Source organism: Ceratotherium simum, chromosome 8, assembly GCF_057802395.1.
Source record: "Ceratotherium simum simum isolate JZ-2026a chromosome 8, ASM5780239v1, whole genome shotgun sequence".
Lineage (NCBI taxonomy): Eukaryota > Metazoa > Chordata > Mammalia > Perissodactyla > Rhinocerotidae > Ceratotherium > Ceratotherium simum.
The window spans coordinates 10,470,380-10,490,975 of record NC_141907.1 but is presented as its reverse complement, the minus strand read 5'-3'; the positions used below and the strand labels follow the sequence as shown (position 1 = coordinate 10,490,975).

At 40.7% G+C, this 20,596-nt stretch overlaps 1 protein-coding gene across 5 annotated transcripts in view; it reads left to right on the top strand.

Moving 5' to 3' along the window:
* Nucleotides 1-20,596, top strand: part of BOD1L1 (biorientation of chromosomes in cell division 1 like 1) — a 55,111-nt gene that overhangs the window by 32,237 nt on the left and 2,278 nt on the right. For 2 of the 5 annotated variants that reach the window (XM_014788878.2, XM_087434100.1), the window contains exons 13-26: nucleotides 1,546-1,589; nucleotides 3,050-3,110; nucleotides 6,302-6,372; nucleotides 7,240-7,312; nucleotides 8,838-8,917; nucleotides 10,542-10,626; nucleotides 10,973-11,046; nucleotides 12,105-12,180; nucleotides 12,265-12,299; nucleotides 13,403-13,448; nucleotides 15,346-15,395; nucleotides 15,493-15,577; nucleotides 15,986-16,139; nucleotides 18,643-18,783. In XM_014788878.2, coding sequence (XP_014644364.2) covers nucleotides 1,546-1,589; nucleotides 3,050-3,110; nucleotides 6,302-6,372; nucleotides 7,240-7,312; nucleotides 8,838-8,917; nucleotides 10,542-10,626; nucleotides 10,973-11,046; nucleotides 12,105-12,180; nucleotides 12,265-12,299; nucleotides 13,403-13,448; nucleotides 15,346-15,395; nucleotides 15,493-15,577; nucleotides 15,986-16,139; nucleotides 18,643-18,783 — 1,075 coding nt within the window. Of the gene's footprint in view, nucleotides 1-1,545; nucleotides 1,590-3,049; nucleotides 3,111-6,301; nucleotides 6,373-7,239; nucleotides 7,313-8,837; nucleotides 8,918-10,541; nucleotides 10,627-10,972; nucleotides 11,047-12,104; nucleotides 12,181-12,264; nucleotides 12,300-13,402; nucleotides 13,449-15,345; nucleotides 15,396-15,492; nucleotides 15,578-15,985; nucleotides 16,140-17,310; nucleotides 17,524-18,642; nucleotides 18,784-20,596 lie in introns of those variants that run through there. The other 3 variants (XR_015552861.1, XM_087434099.1, XR_015552862.1) reach the window with 3 other exon arrangements.

The following is a 20,596-nucleotide window of genomic DNA, read 5'->3' as shown; positions in this document are numbered from 1 at the left end:
TATTCCCCTGACAAATGTTAGTAAGCCAGGTACTGGTGAGCAGTAGGGAAATGAAGATGGAGCATGCAGTCCCTGCCCTCAGGGAGTTCGCTGAGATGGACATACAAATGAGGAAGGTGCTACCTGTAATAAAAATACATTCATGTCTGTTGGGGTCAGCTTTGCTGGGCCCTTGGGCCTTGGGGAAGGCCTGTGTTTAAGCTGAACCAATTTCTCTCCTTTAACTGTAGAAAGTAAGATATATAGAAGTGCATAATAAAGTTTCCCACTCCTCATGAGTGCCTACCTTAAATACAGTTAGGTATGTAAACAAAAATGAAATCATAATATTTATCTTGTTCTGTAATTCCGTTTTTTACTCAGCCATATATTGTGGGCATCCTTCATTGTCAATGTATATAGATCAACTTCATTTTTGTTTTAATAGCTCAATAGTAGCTATAATCCATTCTCCCGTTTGTTAGATCTTCTAGTGGTCTCCAGTTTTTGTAGTTTTTACTATTATAAGGCTGCAGTGAACTTCCATATGCATGTAACTACGTGTTTCCCCAAGTATTTCCATAAAAGTGAATTGAAAGATCAAAGAATATATGTTTTGAATTTTGATAAGCACTTATCACTCCCCTAATTTGGAGCCAGATATTGAAGGTTGTGCATTAGGTGGACAAGGCAAAGAGAAAGGCAGTGTGTAAGGAGCAGTGTATATAAATCCTTAGCTAGGACTATCTGGAGCATTCAGGGCAGGGACCTTCCCAGGCAAAACCATCTGAAAGGGCAATCTTCAAAGTGTGTGACCTCACGAGCCTTATAAGCAGAAGAAGGCAATCCTGGAAGACCACCCCAAGACCTGGCAAGCCATTCATGCTGACATGTTAAAACCCTAACGCTGACTAATCTGTCCAGAACTTGAACACACGTGTTAGTTAAAATCTGTATGTATGTGTTATAGTACAAATAATTAGCATCTGATTTGTTAATTTTGTCAAGAAGGTAACATTTTTGGATTCTAAAGTCCTTTGTTCCCACAGTTATATTTCAGATTACTTTACTGTGTTTAGGTGTGGTTCAATAAGAGATCTACTTACGTAAAAGGAAGTTGTTTAAAAGAAAAATGTGTGCTCTGTCATTGTTGAGTAGAAACAGTAGACCTTGTACTTCAAGTTTCCAAAGAATATAAATACACCATCGCTGTTTGAGGGGATAGGATCTAACTTTTCATTTGATGGCATTATTTTTAAATGAACCAGCGTTACACTGCAGCTCAATAGTTACAGTACAGATCACCAACATAGTTAAACCACTTTAGTGATTTAATGTACCACTGCCATTATTGTAAAAATGCAGGCAATATTAATTTCTGTTGTTTTTCTGGTAGTATGACAGACCATAGATTGCAGAAAATAACTGGTCAGAATTTTATAATTCACAGAGGCTGCTAGGCCAACATTTGTCCTACTTAACAACCCTAAAAATCTCTAAATTTGTTTCTCTGTGGTTCAGAAACAATATTCAATTTCCCTATTTCTCATTTTTGTTTTTGAACAGCTGAGCTACAGAGGGAGCCTTCATTAGTGAATGAATCACTAAATGTACGTCACTGTGATGGTTTGGGTTTTGTCATTGTGTTGGGGTTGTTTTGGTTTGGTGTTTGGAGAGCGGTTGGGGAGGGGACAGTTGGGGGAGCCATCTGTTCGTTTCTCTGGGAGGCAGGAGGCAGTTTATAGCATGCTCTCCACTTGAATTCAGCATACTGACCAGAGCTTTTACTTGTTCTTTTCCACATTCAACTATATCCACTCATGTCATAAAATTTAGTTGTTTTCCTCAGAAAAAAGAATCTCTGAATTCAGCAGCACTGTATTCTAGTGGCCCTTTAGGCCAATGTCATGAAACAAAACTAAGGAAATAGAAGGCAGCCCAGATCCTTCAGACTAGGAAATTCAACTTGGTCATGCTAATGAAATCCTTCAAAGAACTATGAGCTTTCTGTTTTTATGTCTTAACTTATCATGGTGCTGTAGACAAAACAGATTTTATTTTGAGAACTAAAGTTCACTTGATGTTTTTGGAAAGCTTTTCTGACGATCCTAAACTATAACTGCCATATATACATTTTTTTTTCACATGTGACTTTCATAATCCCTTTTGTACTTGAAAGAAATTTTTTTTTTTTAATTTCTGAATGCATTTGTAAGAGACCTAATATCATACCAGGAGTGAGCATTTTGTAAAATACTTGCAAATTGCAGACAGCCACATTCTTTCTAGTGTCCCTAGACGACTCAAGAGTGCTTTGCTTACTACCAGACAGCTGGCATCAGAGGGCTCACCTCACCGTGTTGAAACCTCCATTTTGTAGCTAGAAACTCACACAGTTTGAAGAGTAAGAAGGAAGAGAAAAGCCCACTTGGTTTGGTCCAGGTTTACCCTCCAGAAGTTAAAAGGATTCTAAATGAGGCTGAAACCTCCAGTGCCAGCCGAGGCGATTGCACGGTCCCCCGGCACATGCTCCATCCTACCTCAGTTCCTCAAATCCCCAGCAGCTGCCTTTTCTCCATCCGAGCATAACCGTCCTTCCCAAATATGCATGAAATTCTGTACCTAGAATTTAGAATGTTGTAGGATATTCTGAGACTTCCCCTCAGTAAAAAAAAAAAAAAAAAGTACAATTAAGAAGATTTGCCAAAGGGAAATCTTATGACAGAATCCTTCAGCATTTTTAAGTAAAGAAAAAAGAAAATCATGAGGGATTATTGCATGGGAAGAGAATTCACAGAATTCAGAAAATTTTTCTCTCATTTCTTGCTCTTTTGCCATAACCATTTTAAAGATAAGGGGAATAAACACAGTGGGATGCTAATTTATTAAACCAAAACTTCGAAAGGAAGATGCTCTATGCACTTGACCTTCCAGGTGAAATTAAAAAGAACAGGTATTCTAGTTCCTTTCAGCATTCTCAGAACCAGATTATGTAAATTGCCACCTTTATTTTTTTTCTGCCTTCAAGTCTTTGATTATCCATAAATCACCTTTTCTATTGTATGTTTAGGCCGAAAATTCAGGCTCAAGAACAAATGAAGAAATTCATAGCAGATCTCATGACAAAGAAGGTAAGTTAATGAATTTCATAGTAGTAATTTGAATATTAATTATAATTATATTTGTTGAATACCTTCTATGTGCCAGGCCCTATGCTAATTACTTGGCAGATTTTTTTCTCATTTAATCCATATAATCCAGTCAGGTAAGTGTTAACAGCATCACATCTGTAGTTGAGGAACTGAGACTTAGAGAGATCCAGTGGCTTGTTCAAGGCCACGCAGCTTATAAGTGGTGCTTCGCTTTAAATAGCTACTAGAACTTGGCCAATAACCTCACAGTGGACTCAATTCAATGTGAATAGAAAATGTATAGTCCCCTGTGGTTTGTGCCATAGGAGAAGTTCTGTGCTAAGTACTTAACTGTGTTAACTTCTGACAGGCAATCGCAATTTGGTAACAGATCAGAGATGTCACATTTATGTGGGTCTTCTTCCAGAGGTCAGACCTTATTCCACACAACGTGGAGGCTGCAAACTCCAGAAGGACAACTCTCTTCTCAAACAGAACATAGAATTTTGTTGGTTTCTACTGAGTTTGTTGATTCCCTATTCCAAGAATGGGGAAAGAGGTCTTAATCCCCTATACAGTTATTTTTATAATGTGTTATACCATATTTCAAACCAAAGTAAAGCAGCAATCATAATAAACACCCATGTACCCATCACCTAGTTTTGTTATATCTTAATTGTAGTGTATATGCTGCATATGCTTTTTTTAAAATGTTACAGATATAGTTGAATCCACATTATATTCCTCCCCAATCCCAATCTCTGTCCCTTTTATCCCACTCCAAAGGGAACCACTATTCTGCATTTACTATATGTCCATAAACAATATGTAGTATTATGTTGCATGCTTTAGGGAAAGGCTGTCACATTATAGAACTGTCTCCACCTTATTTGTTCATTCAGCATTGTGTTCTGAAATTTTGTCATGTTGATATGTATAACTCTAGTTTCTTTATTTCAATTGCTGTTTATATTTTTATATTCCATTGTGTAACTATACCAGTTATTTTCTTTGCTTCTTTTGTTGGTGGACTTTTAGGTTTTTTGCAAATTTTTCCAATTACAAAGAGTGCTACCATGCGTGATCTTATATCTATTTCCCAGTGCATGTGTAGTATACCTAGAACTCTAGGTGTGGAATTGCTGGGTTGATAGGCACCTCTTCAACTTTACTTGCATTTCATTAAGCTTTTTTATGATGGCTATTTTGAATTCTCTGTCATTGAGGTGATACATTTCTGTGCTTTCCGGGTTGACTTCTGGGTGCTTGTTATTTTCCTTTTGGTCTGGAGATTTAATATATTTTTGCATAACACCTGTCGGTGTTGGCTTACTTTTCCTCATAGTGAAAATATATGGTCGTGGTTTCCTCATGCTGCCTCTGGGTGGGGGTCAAGGACTGTGTATTCTGGCCTGCCTCAATCCGTGGGCACTCTCATCAGCCCCTGGCTGATCCGAGGGGCAGCTGAGTGGAGGCTGCTGGGTAAAGCGTGGGAACAGCTGAGACCGGAGTGCAGCTAGGCCGAAGCAGCTGGGGCTCCAGTGCAGGTGGGTTGAAGCAGCTGCAGCTGAAGTGCCGCTGGGCCAAAGAAGCAGAAGCTGGAGCTCCGCTGAGTTAAAGAAGCTGGAACTGGTGTGTGCTGGGCCAAAGAAGCTGGAACTGGTGTGTGCTGGGCCAAAGAAGCTGGAACTGGAGTGCGGTGGGCCGAAGAAGGAGGAGGTAGAGTGCTGCTGGGCCAAAGAAGCTGGAACTGGAGCGCTGCTGGGCCGAAGAAGGAGGAGCTGGAGCACCGCTGGGCAGAAGAAGGAGGAGCTGGAGCACTGCTGGGCCAAAGAAGCTGGAGCTTGGAGTGCTGCTGGGCCAAAGAAGCTGGAATTGGAGTGCGCTGGGCTGAAGAAGGAGGAGCTGGAGTGCCACTGGGCAGAAGAAGCTGGAAATGGAGTGCAATGGGCCAAAGTTGCTGGCACCAAGTCAGCTGGAGCCTGAGCACAAGCCAAACCGAAGCAGCTGGAGCTGGGGTAGGGGGAGTGTGGTCGAGCCGAAGGAGCTTTGCCCGGGGCACAGTCGAGCCAAAGGAGCTGGGGCCGTGGCTTGGTCCAGCCGGAGCGGCTGGGGCTGTGGTGTGGTGGGGCCTGAGCTGCCGCTGCCTCATGTAGGGGCGCAGGCTCACCCCACTGCAGGTCAGGACCAGGCACCTGGGGGCTGCTGCCTGTGGGGGTGGGGCACAGTCACGCTGCCCCTGCTGGTGGGGCCCTGGCGCCTGGGGGCCGCTGCCTCTGGGGACGGGAGTGAGCTGGAGCACCGCTGTGCTGAAGCGCTGGTCGGGCAGGCAGGGTCAGGGAGGGGCGCTTACTTTCACCTCCTCTGTCTCAGAGGTTTCTCACCTCGCTGTCGCTCTCTGCTCTCCTGAGGGGCTAACTTGTTGAAAGTACCCTCGCAGCAGTTCCGTTCCCTCCATAGGGGGATCCCCACGGGAGAGGTCTTGGAGAGTGCCCATTTTCACACAGTGAGCCCCCCCCAACCCCAAGAGCCGAGTGGTCTCAGTCTCTGGGTCGCAGTCCTTGGGGAAGGAAGGGAGCTCCTCTTACCTCCTTCCACTTCCTCTGGGGATTCCAGCACCTCAGTCCTTGGGTGTACAGCTGCCTGGGTGCTTCAGACATCCCCTGTGTAGTAGGATTAGCTTCTGTTGGATGTGAATGTCCTTTTTTGTTGTGTCTTAGAGGGGGAGAGTTCAATGGGGGAAGCTCACTCTGCCATGATGCTCTTCAACTTTACTGAATGTGCCAAATTGTCCCCAAGTGGCATACCAATTGTCGCTCCATGCCTTCTCCCATTATTTGGTATTGTTGGACTTTTGGTATTGAATGTTTGCTAATCTGGTGACTATGAAACGATATCTACTTGTTTTCCTTGGACACTTCTTCATACTGTACTGCTGCATGACTGGGGGAGATGGCTTTGAAGTCTGCTGTGTAAAGTCCGGTGATCATCCCCCTCCTTGAGTCCCATTTACTCACATCTAGAAATGGAAATCATGGAACTTACCTAACATAGCTGTGAAGATGCTGTCACAATCATTAGTGAAGCGTTCTTCCCTCTTTTCCTTCTCCCTGCCACACATACCCCTAAAATAAGTATTAGAATGAATACATACTTAAAGGATTTTTTTCTTTTTTCTGTTTATTACTCAGAGATATCCAATGGTAGAAAAGACAACACAGAAGCCATAAGAGGTTATAGTGTTGAAGCAAATCTTAAAGAGGTGAGTTTTCCTAAGAAACTCCTCAGGTATTTCATGTTTTATACCTAGTGCTTTCACCTGTGCACAAAAGCTTTACTTCTTTGTATATATTAAAAATTAAAGGGATGTATTAAGAGTTCTCCATATCACTTTTATCTGTTTGTGCTCTTGTAACATTTAGGTAATTTGGCAGGTCCTAGGATTATTTGTACATGTCCTTGTACAGTGAAGAATACTTTTCATATACTGCATTTAATGGCACTTTAATGGGCCACTAAGAGAGGAGGAAAACACTACTAATTAATTTTAACGTGCCATTGATTGTAAGACATAGCTTGACTTCAGAGATGGTAAAAGGAGAAATATTTTTTTTATGTATTTTAGAATTGTGGAAATACAGTAGGTAACCAGAAACAGATTTGGGTATTCTGTATGGATTTATATTCAATCCAAAAAAAAGAACTCACGCTTACAAAAGGAGTCTAATCCAAATCTGAATGCCAAAAGTGTTATTCTAGATTTCTTCTTCTTTTTTTTTTTTTGTGAGGAAGATCAGCCTTGAGCTAACACCCATGCCAGTCCTCTTTTTTGCTGAGGAAGACTGGCCCTGGGCTAACATCTGTGTCCATCTTCCTCCACTTTATATGGGATATGCCACCACAGCATGGCCTTACAAGTAGTACATCGGTGAGCGCCCAGGATCCGAACCCGGGCCGCCAGCAGCGGAGTGCGTGCACTTAACTGCTACGCCATGGGGCCAGCCCCTAGATTTCTTCTAATTTATATAAAAACTTATTCCAAAGACTAGAAGCTAATATAACATGCCCTCATTCCAGTTGACTTGCATCCAAATTCTATTGCTTTTAACATAGTCATTCTTAATTCCAGGTTGAAGAGGAAGAAAGGCACATGCCTAAAAGAAAAAGAAAGAAGCATTACCCCTCTTCAGAAGATGAACTGGGTATTTAGAATATATGTGTTCCTGTTTTAGACATCTTTGAAAATCGTATTATTTTCACATCCAAAATAGTGGGCCAATAACATAGAAAATTCTTGAGGGTAGTATTTGTTTACTTTACAACTCTTGAGTCTAGTTTGTTTCCAGACTGGCTTAACATCTTCAGCATCTTTTCTGGACTTGATCTAGAAATTAGATTGTTCCTTGGGGAAGACCCAACCCCTGGAACTCACACAAACCCAGGCTCTCTCTGTAACCTGGGCCTGGGACCTAGCCAGGTACCACAAATTTCCTTATTTTATATCGTGAACAGATGCCCTGCAGAGCTAGCAAAGCACTATAGTAAAGGTACATGTAATAGCCCCTTTGTGCTTCATATTGTGGATTTTCTCATGATCTATACTAGTGCCGTCCAGTAGAATTTGCTGTCGTGATGGAAATGTTTTGTCTAGTATAGTAGCAACCAGCCGTGTGTGACTGTTGAGCACTTGAATGTGGTCAGTGTGAATGAAAGACTGAATTTTTAATTGTATTTAATTTTAATTAATTTAAATTTTGATAGCCTCATGTGGGTAGTGGCTACCATATTGGACAGTGCAGAGACTTTTATACTTTACTACCTGATACAAAGTACAAATTCAATAAATATGTGAGAAAGAATGGAGAGTTAAATACTTTCCTTTTATGGTTAAGAACGTGATTATTTTATAATTATTGAGTTCATACTCTAGGCACTATGCATGGTACTTTATACACATTCACAATAACTGTGTGAGTTGGGTATTATTGCCATTTTATAAATAAAGAGATTAAGATTCTGATAGACTGTGGCTTTATCTCCACCAGGTAAATCTGATTCCCAAGCCCACGATCCTAATCGTTAAGCTATATCTCTTAGCTGGTGACCCATTCAGTAACTTTTTTGTGTGTGTGTGAGGAAGATCAGCCCTGAGCTAACATCCATGCCAATCCTCCTCTTTTTGCTGAGGAAGACCGGCTCTGAGCTAACATCTATTGCCAATCCTCCTCGTTTTTTTTTTCCCCAAAGCCCCAGTAGATAGTTGTATGTCATAGTTGCACATCCTTCTAGTTGCTATACGTGAGATGTGGCCTCAGCATGGCCGGAGAAGCAGTGTGTCGGTGCGCGCCCAGGATCCGAACCCCAGGCCACCAGTAGCGGAGTGCGCACACTTAACCGCTAAGCCATGGGGCTGGCCCCTCAGTAACTTAAAAGTATCTGTGGGAACTCTGTATGCCCTGAGCCCTTTCCCTGGAACCTGCTGCTTTGTTGTTGTCATTTGGGCATTTGTGGATTCTTTATTTTATTTTTTATTTTTTGGCTTTGTAGGGCCAAGGCCCGTGTTCCATGCTCAAATCACATGACATTATAAATACTTTTAGAATAACTTTGACTTCACTGTGTCACAAGCCTAAGAGAGAAGTCTTAAACTGTCTTAAAATAGAACTATGCATTTCATTTTTCATTTAGCTTTTATTCCTTTATGATTCTGTCCAAACTGATTTACAGATGATAATCCAGATGTCCTCGATTCCAAAATAGAAACAGCACCAAGGCTGTGTTCTGAAACTGAACTGCAAGACACAAAGGTATTTTTTCCACATATTAATTTTAAGTTGTAGGGGTAACCTAATTACATCACTGTGAATACTTGTATATTTTTTGTTCCAGTATCCCTTTTACTTTATTTATCTCTAATAATAATCACTTTATTATAAAAGGTGTATATTTTTTAGACTTTCTCAAAAAAACACAGATGTTGCACTTTATAATCTTAAACTATAAGCTTATATTAATAGTACAGTTTAGATATGATCATTGCTTAGGTTTTTGTTCAGTCATATTATTGACTTCTTTAGGTTTCTAGGTGCTTTCTTCCAGAGTGTAATATGCTTTATTACAGGTATACTTGCACCAAAACAGTGAAATATAGTGATACATACTATTTTAAAATTTTAGTATTCTGCCATCTCTCTGTCTTACCTCCTGCCCCTAAAATATAGGTAGTCCAAGGATGGGCCTCACTCATTGCCTTTTTCCCCTATGGTCTTGTTTTCGTCTTATGACTCAGGGAAGCAGTTCACAAATTTTTATTTCAACCCCTGCCCTCTCTTTTGTTCTAGGCCCAGATTTCTCCATTTCCTGGTAGATAACTCTTCTTGGGTATTCTTCCATTTCTGAGACTCAGTACTTCTCATTGTCTGTTCCAAACTAGCTCCATTTCCTCATTCTGTCTCTTTCCCTAATTTATTTTTTTCCACCTTGTTCCAAGTGTATTTAAGTCAGCTTATAAAAGTATATGCAGCTGACTTCCAGCTCACTAAAACCAGTTTAAAGTCTCTTTTCTCCCCCAATAACTGATGAACTAAATAAAAAGGAGTAAAAGAATTTTAACAACCAAAGAGGTAAAGTCACATATCGTCATGAATTTCAATTGGTCATGGCCAAGGAAAGAAACAGGTTTTTAAGCCCATCCCTCCCCCTGCTAGGTTCAGAACAAGAATGCTGAGACAGTACTCCTAAATTCAGAGAGAAGCAGATTGAAGGGTATCTTTAATGTTAAATTTAAGTAAACTCTAAATGTAACCATTTTTATTTAAAAATCGCATATATAGATTTTCAGTATTATAAAGCAGTACTCTAATTTTAAGTTTAATTTATATATTTTTGTTTATATATTACGTTAGTATTATAGTATAAACATTTTGGTACTTTGTCCTCAAAACTTTTTTGCAACTAAGGATGAATAATGTAACCACTGAGAGATCATTGCTCTAAATCAGCCCAGCTGGGTACCCAGAATTCTCTTTGGCACCTTCTACTTTATCCCTTCCCCCCAATCGCTCCCCTCCACCACCCAACAAAAAATCTGTTGCAAATTCCTATCCATTCTTTCTTTGGAGTTTGTCTCAAAAAGATAAAGTCCAGGATGAGGGAGGAGAAGAGTGATTTTGCTTTTGCAGGGAAGAAAGTAATGGCTTTGTTGCTTTATAGTTGAACCTTATCTCATGCTTTTCTGCCTTGAGAATTTGTATCTTTTTGTATAGTCTCACTAGCAGCAAAAATAGTTACTTTTTAAAATGTTCCCAATAAACTGCTAAAAGATCGCTAGGAAATTGTGTTTGAAATGGAAAGGAAAACTTTGAGGAGGATAAATGGAGGCAGGGTTAAGTTTGAAAAAGAAGCTTCTTGACTTGTTCAACTTCTCTATAGGAAGAGAACTCTGGCGATTTGGAACAATTATCTAAAACAAGTTCTAAGACAAACAGCACTGCTTCAAGGGCCATAGAAGAAAAAGGTGAGTAATACATCTACTTAGATGAATTGTTTTGAGAGGAGACCAGTCCTTCAAAGCAGTTAGCATCTCTCACCAGGCCTCGCCAGCTGAAACTGCAGCCTGCTCCTTTGCCTCCCTTTATAATACAGTACACTCACACTGGATATTAATAGGACTTCGAGTCGTGTTTAATTTGGATCCGCTTCTACCCAAAGCGTGCCTCTTGTCAGTTAACCAGACTCCAGCTTATTGACAGGTGGCATAGGCTGAGAATGGAATGTGTGTGCACGTGTGACTGGGACTGTGTAGGCTACCTTGATAGGTGTCATGGTGATGAGGAGTGAACTCAGCTCTGCCATTTCTGCAGATGAATATAGCAGCAGTGAAGCTACTGGCGAAAAGACAGAGCAGAATGATGATGACAACGTAAAATCCCAGGAGGTGAGAAATGTTTTCCGTATTTATTTGTTCAGATTTATTTAAGTACTAAAAACAAATAAAATGTGTTAAGTGCTGTTACCTAAAGTTTTTCTTAAGTATTTTTGAAGTAGTTCTTTTTTTCTGGTTCAGTGGGACACCATTTCATACAGTGCATTTTATCAGTGTCATTTTGATTAATTTTGTTCTCTTCATCTTTGTTTTATCCAAACATTTGTATGAGACCTACTTCTGTCATGGCCACATAGGCTCTGCCCAGAGTTGTCCCACAGCGTCAATGTCAGGTTCCTGACCTGGCAGCTTAGCCCAGCCAAGCCAGGCCCCAGTCCAGATCAGAGAATGGGGCTGCTGACCTGGAGTCTGGACAGGGCGGAATGGGAGCGGCAGCCGCAGGCTGTGCAGCAGGCCTGCAGCGAGTGCCACATGGGGCCTGGTTTGATGAGGCAGAGGCAGGGATTCCTGGGAGGCTGCAGGAGCAGGCAGACTTCCAGCCCTGCCTGCTCCAGGCCCATTCAGATTTGCACAGAGCCCAATGGGGCACAGAATGGCAGTGGCCTGAGACAGAGGCCCATAAATCAAGGGAAGCAGCCAGTATACCAGCCAGATGTTAACCATTGCCAAGTCTGCCAGTCTTGATACAACTTTTTAGTAGTTCTTTTCCTTTTCTCATACTTCTATATGAGAAATTCAGTGGCCTTTTTTTTTTTAATAACATTTGGTCACAAGTGACTTGGACTAAAGCCAAATTTAAATGGACACACATATTTATTACAGAAGTAAAAGCTAACACTTACTAAGCACTCACTTCCATTACCTCATTATCTCATAATCCTCACGACTCCGTGAATTCCTACTACAGTTATAAATATTTATCAGGTGAGGGAACTGCCCTGAGAGAAATGAAGCACTAAGCCCAAGGTCATGTATTTTTTTAAGTGACAAAGCTGGGATTTGAGACCTCTTAGGAGAGAACTCTAAATCTCACTTTTGAGAAAATGAACTATTTATATGATAGAGAATAAAATTATTTTTTATTACTTATTTTTCCCTTTCCTCCTTAGGAAGATCATCCAGTAGTTATTAAAAGGAAAAGAGGAAGACCTCGTAAACACCCTGTAGAAACAGCATTAAAAACAAGTAGGTATTTGGTGTGTTTTCAGTTCACACACAAGAAATTTTCAAGCTAATTTTCTAAGTGACATTTATTTTTGCATTTTTTAGAAGAAGACTGCAGAACGGATACTGGCATTATCACTGTAAGTAATTGCAAAAAATGAGAACTCTTCAGATATTTGCTCTTGACCTGGAAAGGGTATGCTGCAGTATCTAGTATTTTGAACTACTTTATTTTTTAAAAGCATTTGAAAAGCTTTAAAAGACTTTCTTAAATAAACCATTGAATAACCATTTAAATAATATCTTGACTACTAATATCTTCATATAAACATAATTATATTAGTTGTTCTTCAGGCTGATTCCATCCTCACTTGTGAGTTTGATTATATAAAAATTATCTAGGGACTTACCCTCCTGTGGTCATCCTTGATTAAAATGTAGAAATTATCTGTTTTATATGAATTTAGATCATGGCTTCTTTATGAAAATCTCCAGTGTGTCTCACCATCTTACTACTTTCTATGGAATTCCTTTTGTAATAAAATGTACACTGATTTCAATGCAGGAAAATCCTCATTAATGCTTTCTCTGTTACCCCAAAGTATATACCCAATGAAATCATTGTAGCAAGATTTCATTGCATGAATTTCAGTGACAGCATTATTAGGAAGACAAACATGTCCACTGACCTAATAAGAGCAAATGGGATTCACGCCTCAGCTCTGCCACTTACTCCCAGATCTCTGACACTGGGCCAATCCTGTGACCCTCTTGAGACTCAGTTTCCTTGGATATAAAGTACTATGACAATGCTTGCAGTGCTTATATCATAGAATTATTATAAGACAACAAAACCAAAAAGCCACATTTGAGTGCAGTTACCAACATGTAAGATGGTAAGAGCCACATGTGAGTGCAGTTACCAACATGTAAGATGGTTTGCCAGGGTTGGCGAATATTAACAGTGGGCTGTGCCATGTCACCTCCAGTGCTTGTCTCCCAGTGTGGCAGCAGGTGGGCGGGGAAGAGTCTTGTGGCAGCCCCAGTTCTCCTTAGGGAAAGACAGTGTGTTCAGAAGCATGGGCATCCCTATTTACTTGCTATACTTAGTCACCTGCAGAAAATAGGTTCCTAATATTCTGCCTACGTAATAGAAGTCCTAAACCTTCTTTACATTATTGATTGACTTTCTATGTGATGAGGACAAATTGCTGACTTCAGTTTTTTGTTGGTTTTAATTTAGGTGGAACAATCTCCACCTGGTGGCAAACTGAAAGTAATGCAAGCAGGTGTGTACCTAGAGCATTGCTCTGTGTATGACCTAAGGAAGGGGCACGGGAGACTGGCTGTTGGGAAAGGTTTTAGAGTTTCATTGTTTCTCAATAAGTGAGTAGCCTCCTTGGTAAAAACAGTTGTCCTTATAGCTACGAGAGACTATGCTATTGGCTTTTCCTGTAATCTGAGCCATTCTTAGTTTTAAAGTCTGGGAAGCCTTCAGAGGGGAGGGTGTAGGCAGCCAAAAGCAAAATAGGGAAGGCCCTGGCTGTCCAAACCATAATTTACTGGATATGTCTAAGGAAAAAATAGATCAGCCTGGGGACTGGGCACTCTTATCAGCAAGACAGGAATTCAACTTAGGAGCCTATTGTTCTCAAAAGAAGAATTTTGAAAGCAGCCTGTGCCGCTTACAGAGCCGGGATGCAAGAGAGAAAACTGTTTCAAGTATTTTTGTCCTCATTCCAAGGAGAAAAAAATATTCCAAAATGTTGATAATGGTTAGTTCTGAGTGGTAGGATGATGAGAACATTCCATGTTATTTGTTACTATTACCAGTAATTTCTAGAAATTGTACAATGTGTATATATTGATTTCATGGTTTAAAATTTTTTACATAAAAGCAGGAAGAGCCATTGCTGGGTTTTAAAGGGTTGATGTAGGCAAAAAACATGAATGTTAATAGCTATTTTGGATCAAATAAATAGTATGGTCAGATCAGGAAAGTCCATATACTGATAGCAAGGTAAAGCAAATATGTAATTTAAATTTTTTTCAACATTTAACTATATGTGATCTTGTGATTATACTTGACTTTTTCTTGTCTCTTGAAAAATTAAGGTTTGTGTTTTTTTTTAAAAGGGGAGGAGATTCTGCTTGTTTGTTTTTAACCAGTTTTTATTCATAATTTTATAATATTTTAAATCCAAACAAGAAATCTTTATAACCTGAATGCCCTTTAAAGACTCTAATTTAAGCTATGTGATTATGTTTGGGTGTTGTTGTTTGGCAGTAGTTTTCTGAATCTGGGTAATGATGACCAGTTTAAGACAGGAATTATTGTCGGCCTTTTTCTTAGTTTAACTCTTCCATCTCCCTGAGTATATTAAACTTGCAGAAAAGGGCAACTACACAGTCGTCATCACTAATAAGAAGTACCTTTGGGTTGTTGAGTATCTAACAAGCATCCCAGAATTTTAGCTTCAAATAGTGCATTGAACTAAACTTCATTCTTCTTACCAAGATACATTCTCAGAAAATTGTAACATCTACATAAAGCAGATTCATAAAGAATAGGCTTACACAGCCTAACACAGACTTATAATGTGTACTTTTTTAATTACCATCATGTCAGTATTTGGGGTCAAAAGAATTCCAGCTATCACCCTACTTGTTAGTTATGTGACTCTGAACAAATTACTTAAATCAAGTTACTCAAGCCTCGTTTTCCTAACTATAAAATGAGATTGTAGTATTTATAGAGCTACACTGATATTTCAATAAAGTCTGTAATCCTGACTTGCAGTCCCTGTGCATCTTGGGGTGTCCCCTTTGTCTTCCCTCTCTGGGTTCAGAGCATTTGAGCTGAAAAGGACCATATAGGTGGTCTAACCCAACTCCTTATCTTACAGATGAAAAACCTGAGGCTCAGGGAATTTAAGTAATTTCCCCAGGTCACATAGCTTATTAGTGACAAAGCCAAAATGCAAACTTCATTGTCCTGATTTGCATTCTGATGTGCTCTTTGCTAGGTATTCCAACTGGAGCTTTGCTTGGCTAATACAAAATAATGATAAATTATGTAACAGTGCATTAATTACCACTGGTACAGTCCTAGATAGTAAGCCAGACCGTTGAAATTTAATTTTACACTAATAAAGTATTAATGCAGAGATTTCCCTTTTCTTAAAGATGAGTCCAATAAAGAAACAGCTAACCTGCAAGAGAAAAGTATGAGCAATGTAAGTGTTAATTTTCTTATTAGGATATGTCCTTTAGAAATAAACTTATTAAATGCTTGATTGACTGCCCTTTCCACTTTAATTTTATTGCTTCTAGGATGATAGTGACGAAAAAACAGTAGCGAGTGTGCGTCGGAGAGGAAGGAAGCCCAAGCGTTCACTCACTTTATCAGATGATGCTGGTATGTTCCTAGCAGATTCTTAATTGCAGAGTCTCATTTCAGAATCACCTTTTTAAGAGTTTTTCTTTGGATGAGGAAAAATGGGGTAGAGCTAGTATTAATATTACATAAATATGTGTGAAATGGTTCTAATCCTGTGTCAGAAATGGTACATCCCAGATGCTTTTCTGAGTACATGTGAATTTTTCATGAATGCTGGCTGTGAACTGCCTAAGTAAACTCTCCCAAATGTGTTTGAGATTAAGTTAAACAGTTGTGAATTGCAAGTGCTGAAACAAAAAGGAAGTGGAAAACTACTTCTTCTGCCTCCAAATCCCTAATATCCTATGTTCTAAACTCCATGCCTCTGTCCTTCTGAAATGTCTTTGGGAATTGTACAATCCAGATGTTACCCTTCTATTTGAACAGAATCCTCAGAGCCAGAAAGAAAACGCCAGAAATCAGTTTCTGAAGCAACTGAGGACAAGAAGGATCAGGAGTCTGATGAGGAAGAGGAAGAGGAGGAAGAGGATGAGCCCTCAGGAGCCACCACAAGGTCCACCACTAGATCAGAGGCTCAGAGGTAATGGGGGGCAACAGAGAGCTTCCAAAGACCTTCACCAGCTTCTGCACCAGAAAACAACATTGAGTTCCACGGGGTTCTCTTTTCATTGACTCACTCCTGCCACACTGCAAGCTGTCTCCTTTCATTTTATCTTCAGAGAGCACATGCTCTCGGCCCTCTGACATTTTGGTTCTTCTTGGAGAACCCGGTTTCCTTCTAAAACCATTTTTGAGGATCACTTCAGCATCTTTGCCAGGTTTTAGATACCTGTTTGGTGGAACCCATTCAATGCCTTTGCAAATATTTAGTCAGCCTCAGTAGATGTCTCGAATATTGTGCTGAGCACCATGGGACAAAACAGACATGCATATAACACAGTCCCTACGTGTAGCATGCTTAACTCTGCTGAGAGACAGGAAGCAGGTGCACCCAGCCCTGTTGTCAGATGCAGCTAACCAATGCTGTGTAATCGATTGATCACATGAAATTGCCCATGTGTGACCATTTTTGAATTACATAACTGGTAATTTTCATATGTTTCCCAAAGTATGTTCTCTCAAACCCTGGTATAGCTAGAAGTCTCTGGAAAAGGGTATGATGGTCAAATGAGTTTTGGGGGTACCAGTGAATTCTCTCCCCTTTGTAAGTCACAGTGTACATTAAAATATTAGGGGCTTGGCATAGTTCTAACAGCAAGAAACCTGTTTAACTTTGTCTAAACAAACATTATTTGCTGATTATACGCCCCCACCCTCTCACCTGTGTCATTACACCTGTTGATATAAATCAGTATTCCCCATAACACATTTTGAGAAATGTTGCGTCACTGTACAGTTTAATAATAACTTTTTCTAAAGCAAGAATATTTTCCATTTTTAATGTGATTTGCAAGCTATTAATCTTGATATCCTCTTCTATAATTTCATCACGCAAGATTAATCACAAAGTTCAGGAACATCTGTTTCAAGTGTATCACTTATTAACACCTTTTACCGTAGTATAGTAGTAATAGTGTCTGGTGTTTATATAAAGACTTAAAATCAACCTGTTTCTAATTCCTCCAAACTTGCACATTATTAGCCATTTCATGCCCTGGTTTGATTTCTCGAAGTAGCAGATTTTAGAGCCAAAAGACTTTAGGAAGTCACATGGCTAAAGGTAAGGTGGTGGTCTCATATTTGTTTTTTAGGTGGGGCAGCTCAGATAAATAGAAGAGAAGTCACAGAATCAAGATTCCTGCTGAGAGGAGAGGGTAAGGGTGCTGGAGCCCAGCACCCCTGCATTCGGGTACAGAACACCCTACCAGCACCACCGCCTCCCTCTTAAACAGTCATGGAAAGATCATCCAGTACAGTAGGGCCCACCTCAGAGAAAGTTCCATAGGCCTTCTAGCCGTTTTCGAGTGAGTGTCTAAAAGTAGCTATCAGATTTGCCTTTTAAAATTCGTTCTTCAAAAATAAATCTTATTTGACTCATAGTTCTATAATCACCTGGATTATCAATGCTCTTCCTTAATGTACTTTAGGAAATATGGATTTACAATGGATTCTTTTCTCTTTAGTTTAGATTCCTTGGCATTGGTTAATTGGTTTCAGGATTCTGACATCTTCATAATTTCACAGGTTCTCAGGGTGGGATGGCTTCTCAGTGGGTTGGTACTGCTAACCCATCAGTGCCTCAGTCACTGTGCCAGCGGCTCCTCTGACATGGTCTTGCTGCTTTTGCGTGTACATGAGTGACAGGGCCACCTCCTTGGCATTCTCTTCCTTCTGTTCAGTAGAAGCTGGCTTCCCTGTCGTTTCTCCTCTTGGTTCTAGTTCCGCTCCTGGAGCCTCTGTACAACTTTCCCTTAAACATTCGAGGGCAGCTTCCAGGTCTTCTCTTGTGTTGAGCACCCTCATCATCCCTGTTTTCTCCTCAATTTATCCATCTCCTCTTTAAGAAGCAAATGTTCTATACCTAGTGTAGGCTAATGAATCCGGACAAGGACTGTCCCACCTTATATTGTAGACAGTGGCTTCAACATGCATCCACATCGCTGAGTTCCCTCCCCTTGACCTGCACCCCAGCTCAGCAAAGCCTTCTTAGTGTTTTTGCTGGTGAGTCAGATCTTTCCTCACCTAATACTTGTGCATTTGACTATCCGGACCCAGTTATAAGGCCTTAACATTTAGCTCTGTGAATTGTACTTTCATTAATCTTGGCCCCTTATTCTCTGCTGAGCTCTTTTGGGATCTTTATCTTGTCGGCCAATATAGTTTCTATTTTTCACAGATTCATCTTTCCCTAAATCAAAATAAAATATCCCGCACAGTAAGAGCAAGGCTAGAGTCATGCAAAGAATTAGCCGTGGATGACATCAAGATCGACCTATTAGCAATGGTCCAGAAAACCAACCATTTTCCTGCTTTTGGTCCCCATTCTCTGACTTGCCTGTGAGGAGCCTCGTCCTTTCTGAAGAGTCCCAGGGACTGGAGTGTTCAGTGCTACCACTGCCCAGTGTTTCTATAATCTGTTTCAGAAAGCATCATAGCGAGCCATCTACACGTGCAACATCCAAACCTGGCAGCCCAGAAACAGTTTCTCCTAGAAATCGCCAAAAATTAGCAAAAGAGAAGTTATCTACCAGCGAGAAAGTTAGTAAATCTCCCCCATTAGGAAGGTAAGTCCCTACTTACAATTCAAACCATTTTTAACCCCCAGAGACCATTTTTGGTATAGTAATGCTTTCTTCCCAAGTTCCTTTAAGATTTTTGTCATGCCAAATAACTGTCTTTGGGGATCATTGGTTTCCCAAATGGAAACCTACCCCACAAGGAAGAGGAAAGGCTGCAAAAGGAGTCTCGGTGGCCTTGCCTGTCTGGCCTCACCCCATGGCCCTCCTGCACACCCGGGAGCCTTACATGCTGACTCCCATCCACCAGGACTGAAGGCAAGGCGTGTTTCTTCTTGAGTGTCACAGATCTGAATGCTTGGTTAAACAGAGTGGCACGGTCGAGCTACTCTGGGTAACAGCCCAGAGTCGTGTCTGTTTTAGCCAGAGCATGGAGAGGCGATGATGTAACAGAGTAGAGCACCCCCTTCAGGCACAGCCACTCCCAGCTCGCACCATCACGCAGCCTGGTTCACCCTACTGCTCCCACAGGTGGTGCTGAGCACCACTCCCTTGCCTTTGCTTGTGCTGGTTCTTTCTGGAAGAGTGCCCTCGCCACCAGCCCCCCAGTAAGCCAGGTCCTTGTGTCCTTCACACCCACCTTCTTCAGGATGCCTCCCTGCCTGCTTCAGCCCATTCTCACCTCTCCTTCCTGTTGCTCTTGCAGTCAGGGCTGTGCAGTTGTGAGTGGCATATGCCATTGCTTTAGATGTATTATTTTTTTCTCTCCCTTTGAGCTATAAGCTTCTTCCTTGAAATCAGGGACTTGTCTTACTTTCTGTACAGTAAGGCATCGAAAGATAAAGGACTCTTCACAGTAGACAGAAGCTGTTTTAACCTCACATCACATTTGATCTTCACAGCACACTTGTAATGTACGTATGCATTATTGTCCCAGTGTTATAGAAAGGGAACAAGCTAAAGTGCCAGACACCTTTCACGTAGTTTCTCCCATTTAATCCTCGTTAAGTGAAATATTTATTCTTATTTTATATGTGAGGGGAAGAATCTCAGAAAGGTCTGACCATAGTTCTCAGAACTGAATGCGCAGACCAATCACTTAACTCTTGTTAAGATGCAGGCTCTGATTCAGCGTCTGGGACGGGGCCTGAGAGTCTGCACTTCTCAGATGATGCCGATGCCACTGGTCACAGACCGTGCTCTGGGTGGAAAGAAAGGGCCTGGGTGACCAACCAAGCTCACACAGCTAGGGGGAAGCACTCTGACTCAAAGCTTCTGTTCTCTGCTACGTGGCTTCTAGCATAGTGCTGGCACACACCAAGTGTTCAGTGAATAGGCATTCATTCACTGGCTGATGATTTCGCTGGACACGGTTTGAAATGAGTTATTAACACTGCTTTTTAGCCATTCTCAACACATGTGTACGTAATATTATGCTGAAACTACATCATATACAACATTTGACTCAATTTGAGTTTGCTTACTTTTGCTGTCAAAGGAACAATAAGCACAACATGTCTTCATATCAGTCAAGTGCCATTTCTCCATCTCTTGCAATTTTAGTTTTCCAAGTCTTTTCCTTCATTGATATAACATTTACTGCTTGCTTACATGTGTCACGCTTTGTACCAGGCACTGGAGGTAGGAAAAAGAATAAAACTCAGCAGCCGCCTTGGAAAAACATCCTGTCTAATGGGGGAGACATATGTGTATATGACTTTGAAACTTTTTTGACAGCAACCCACGATAGGAATATATCTTGCATATAACCAGTGCTCACATTCCCATTCCTATAACTGAAACAAAATTTTCATGAGCTGAACATAATAGATGTGATACCAGTGATATTTTCTGTTGTGTT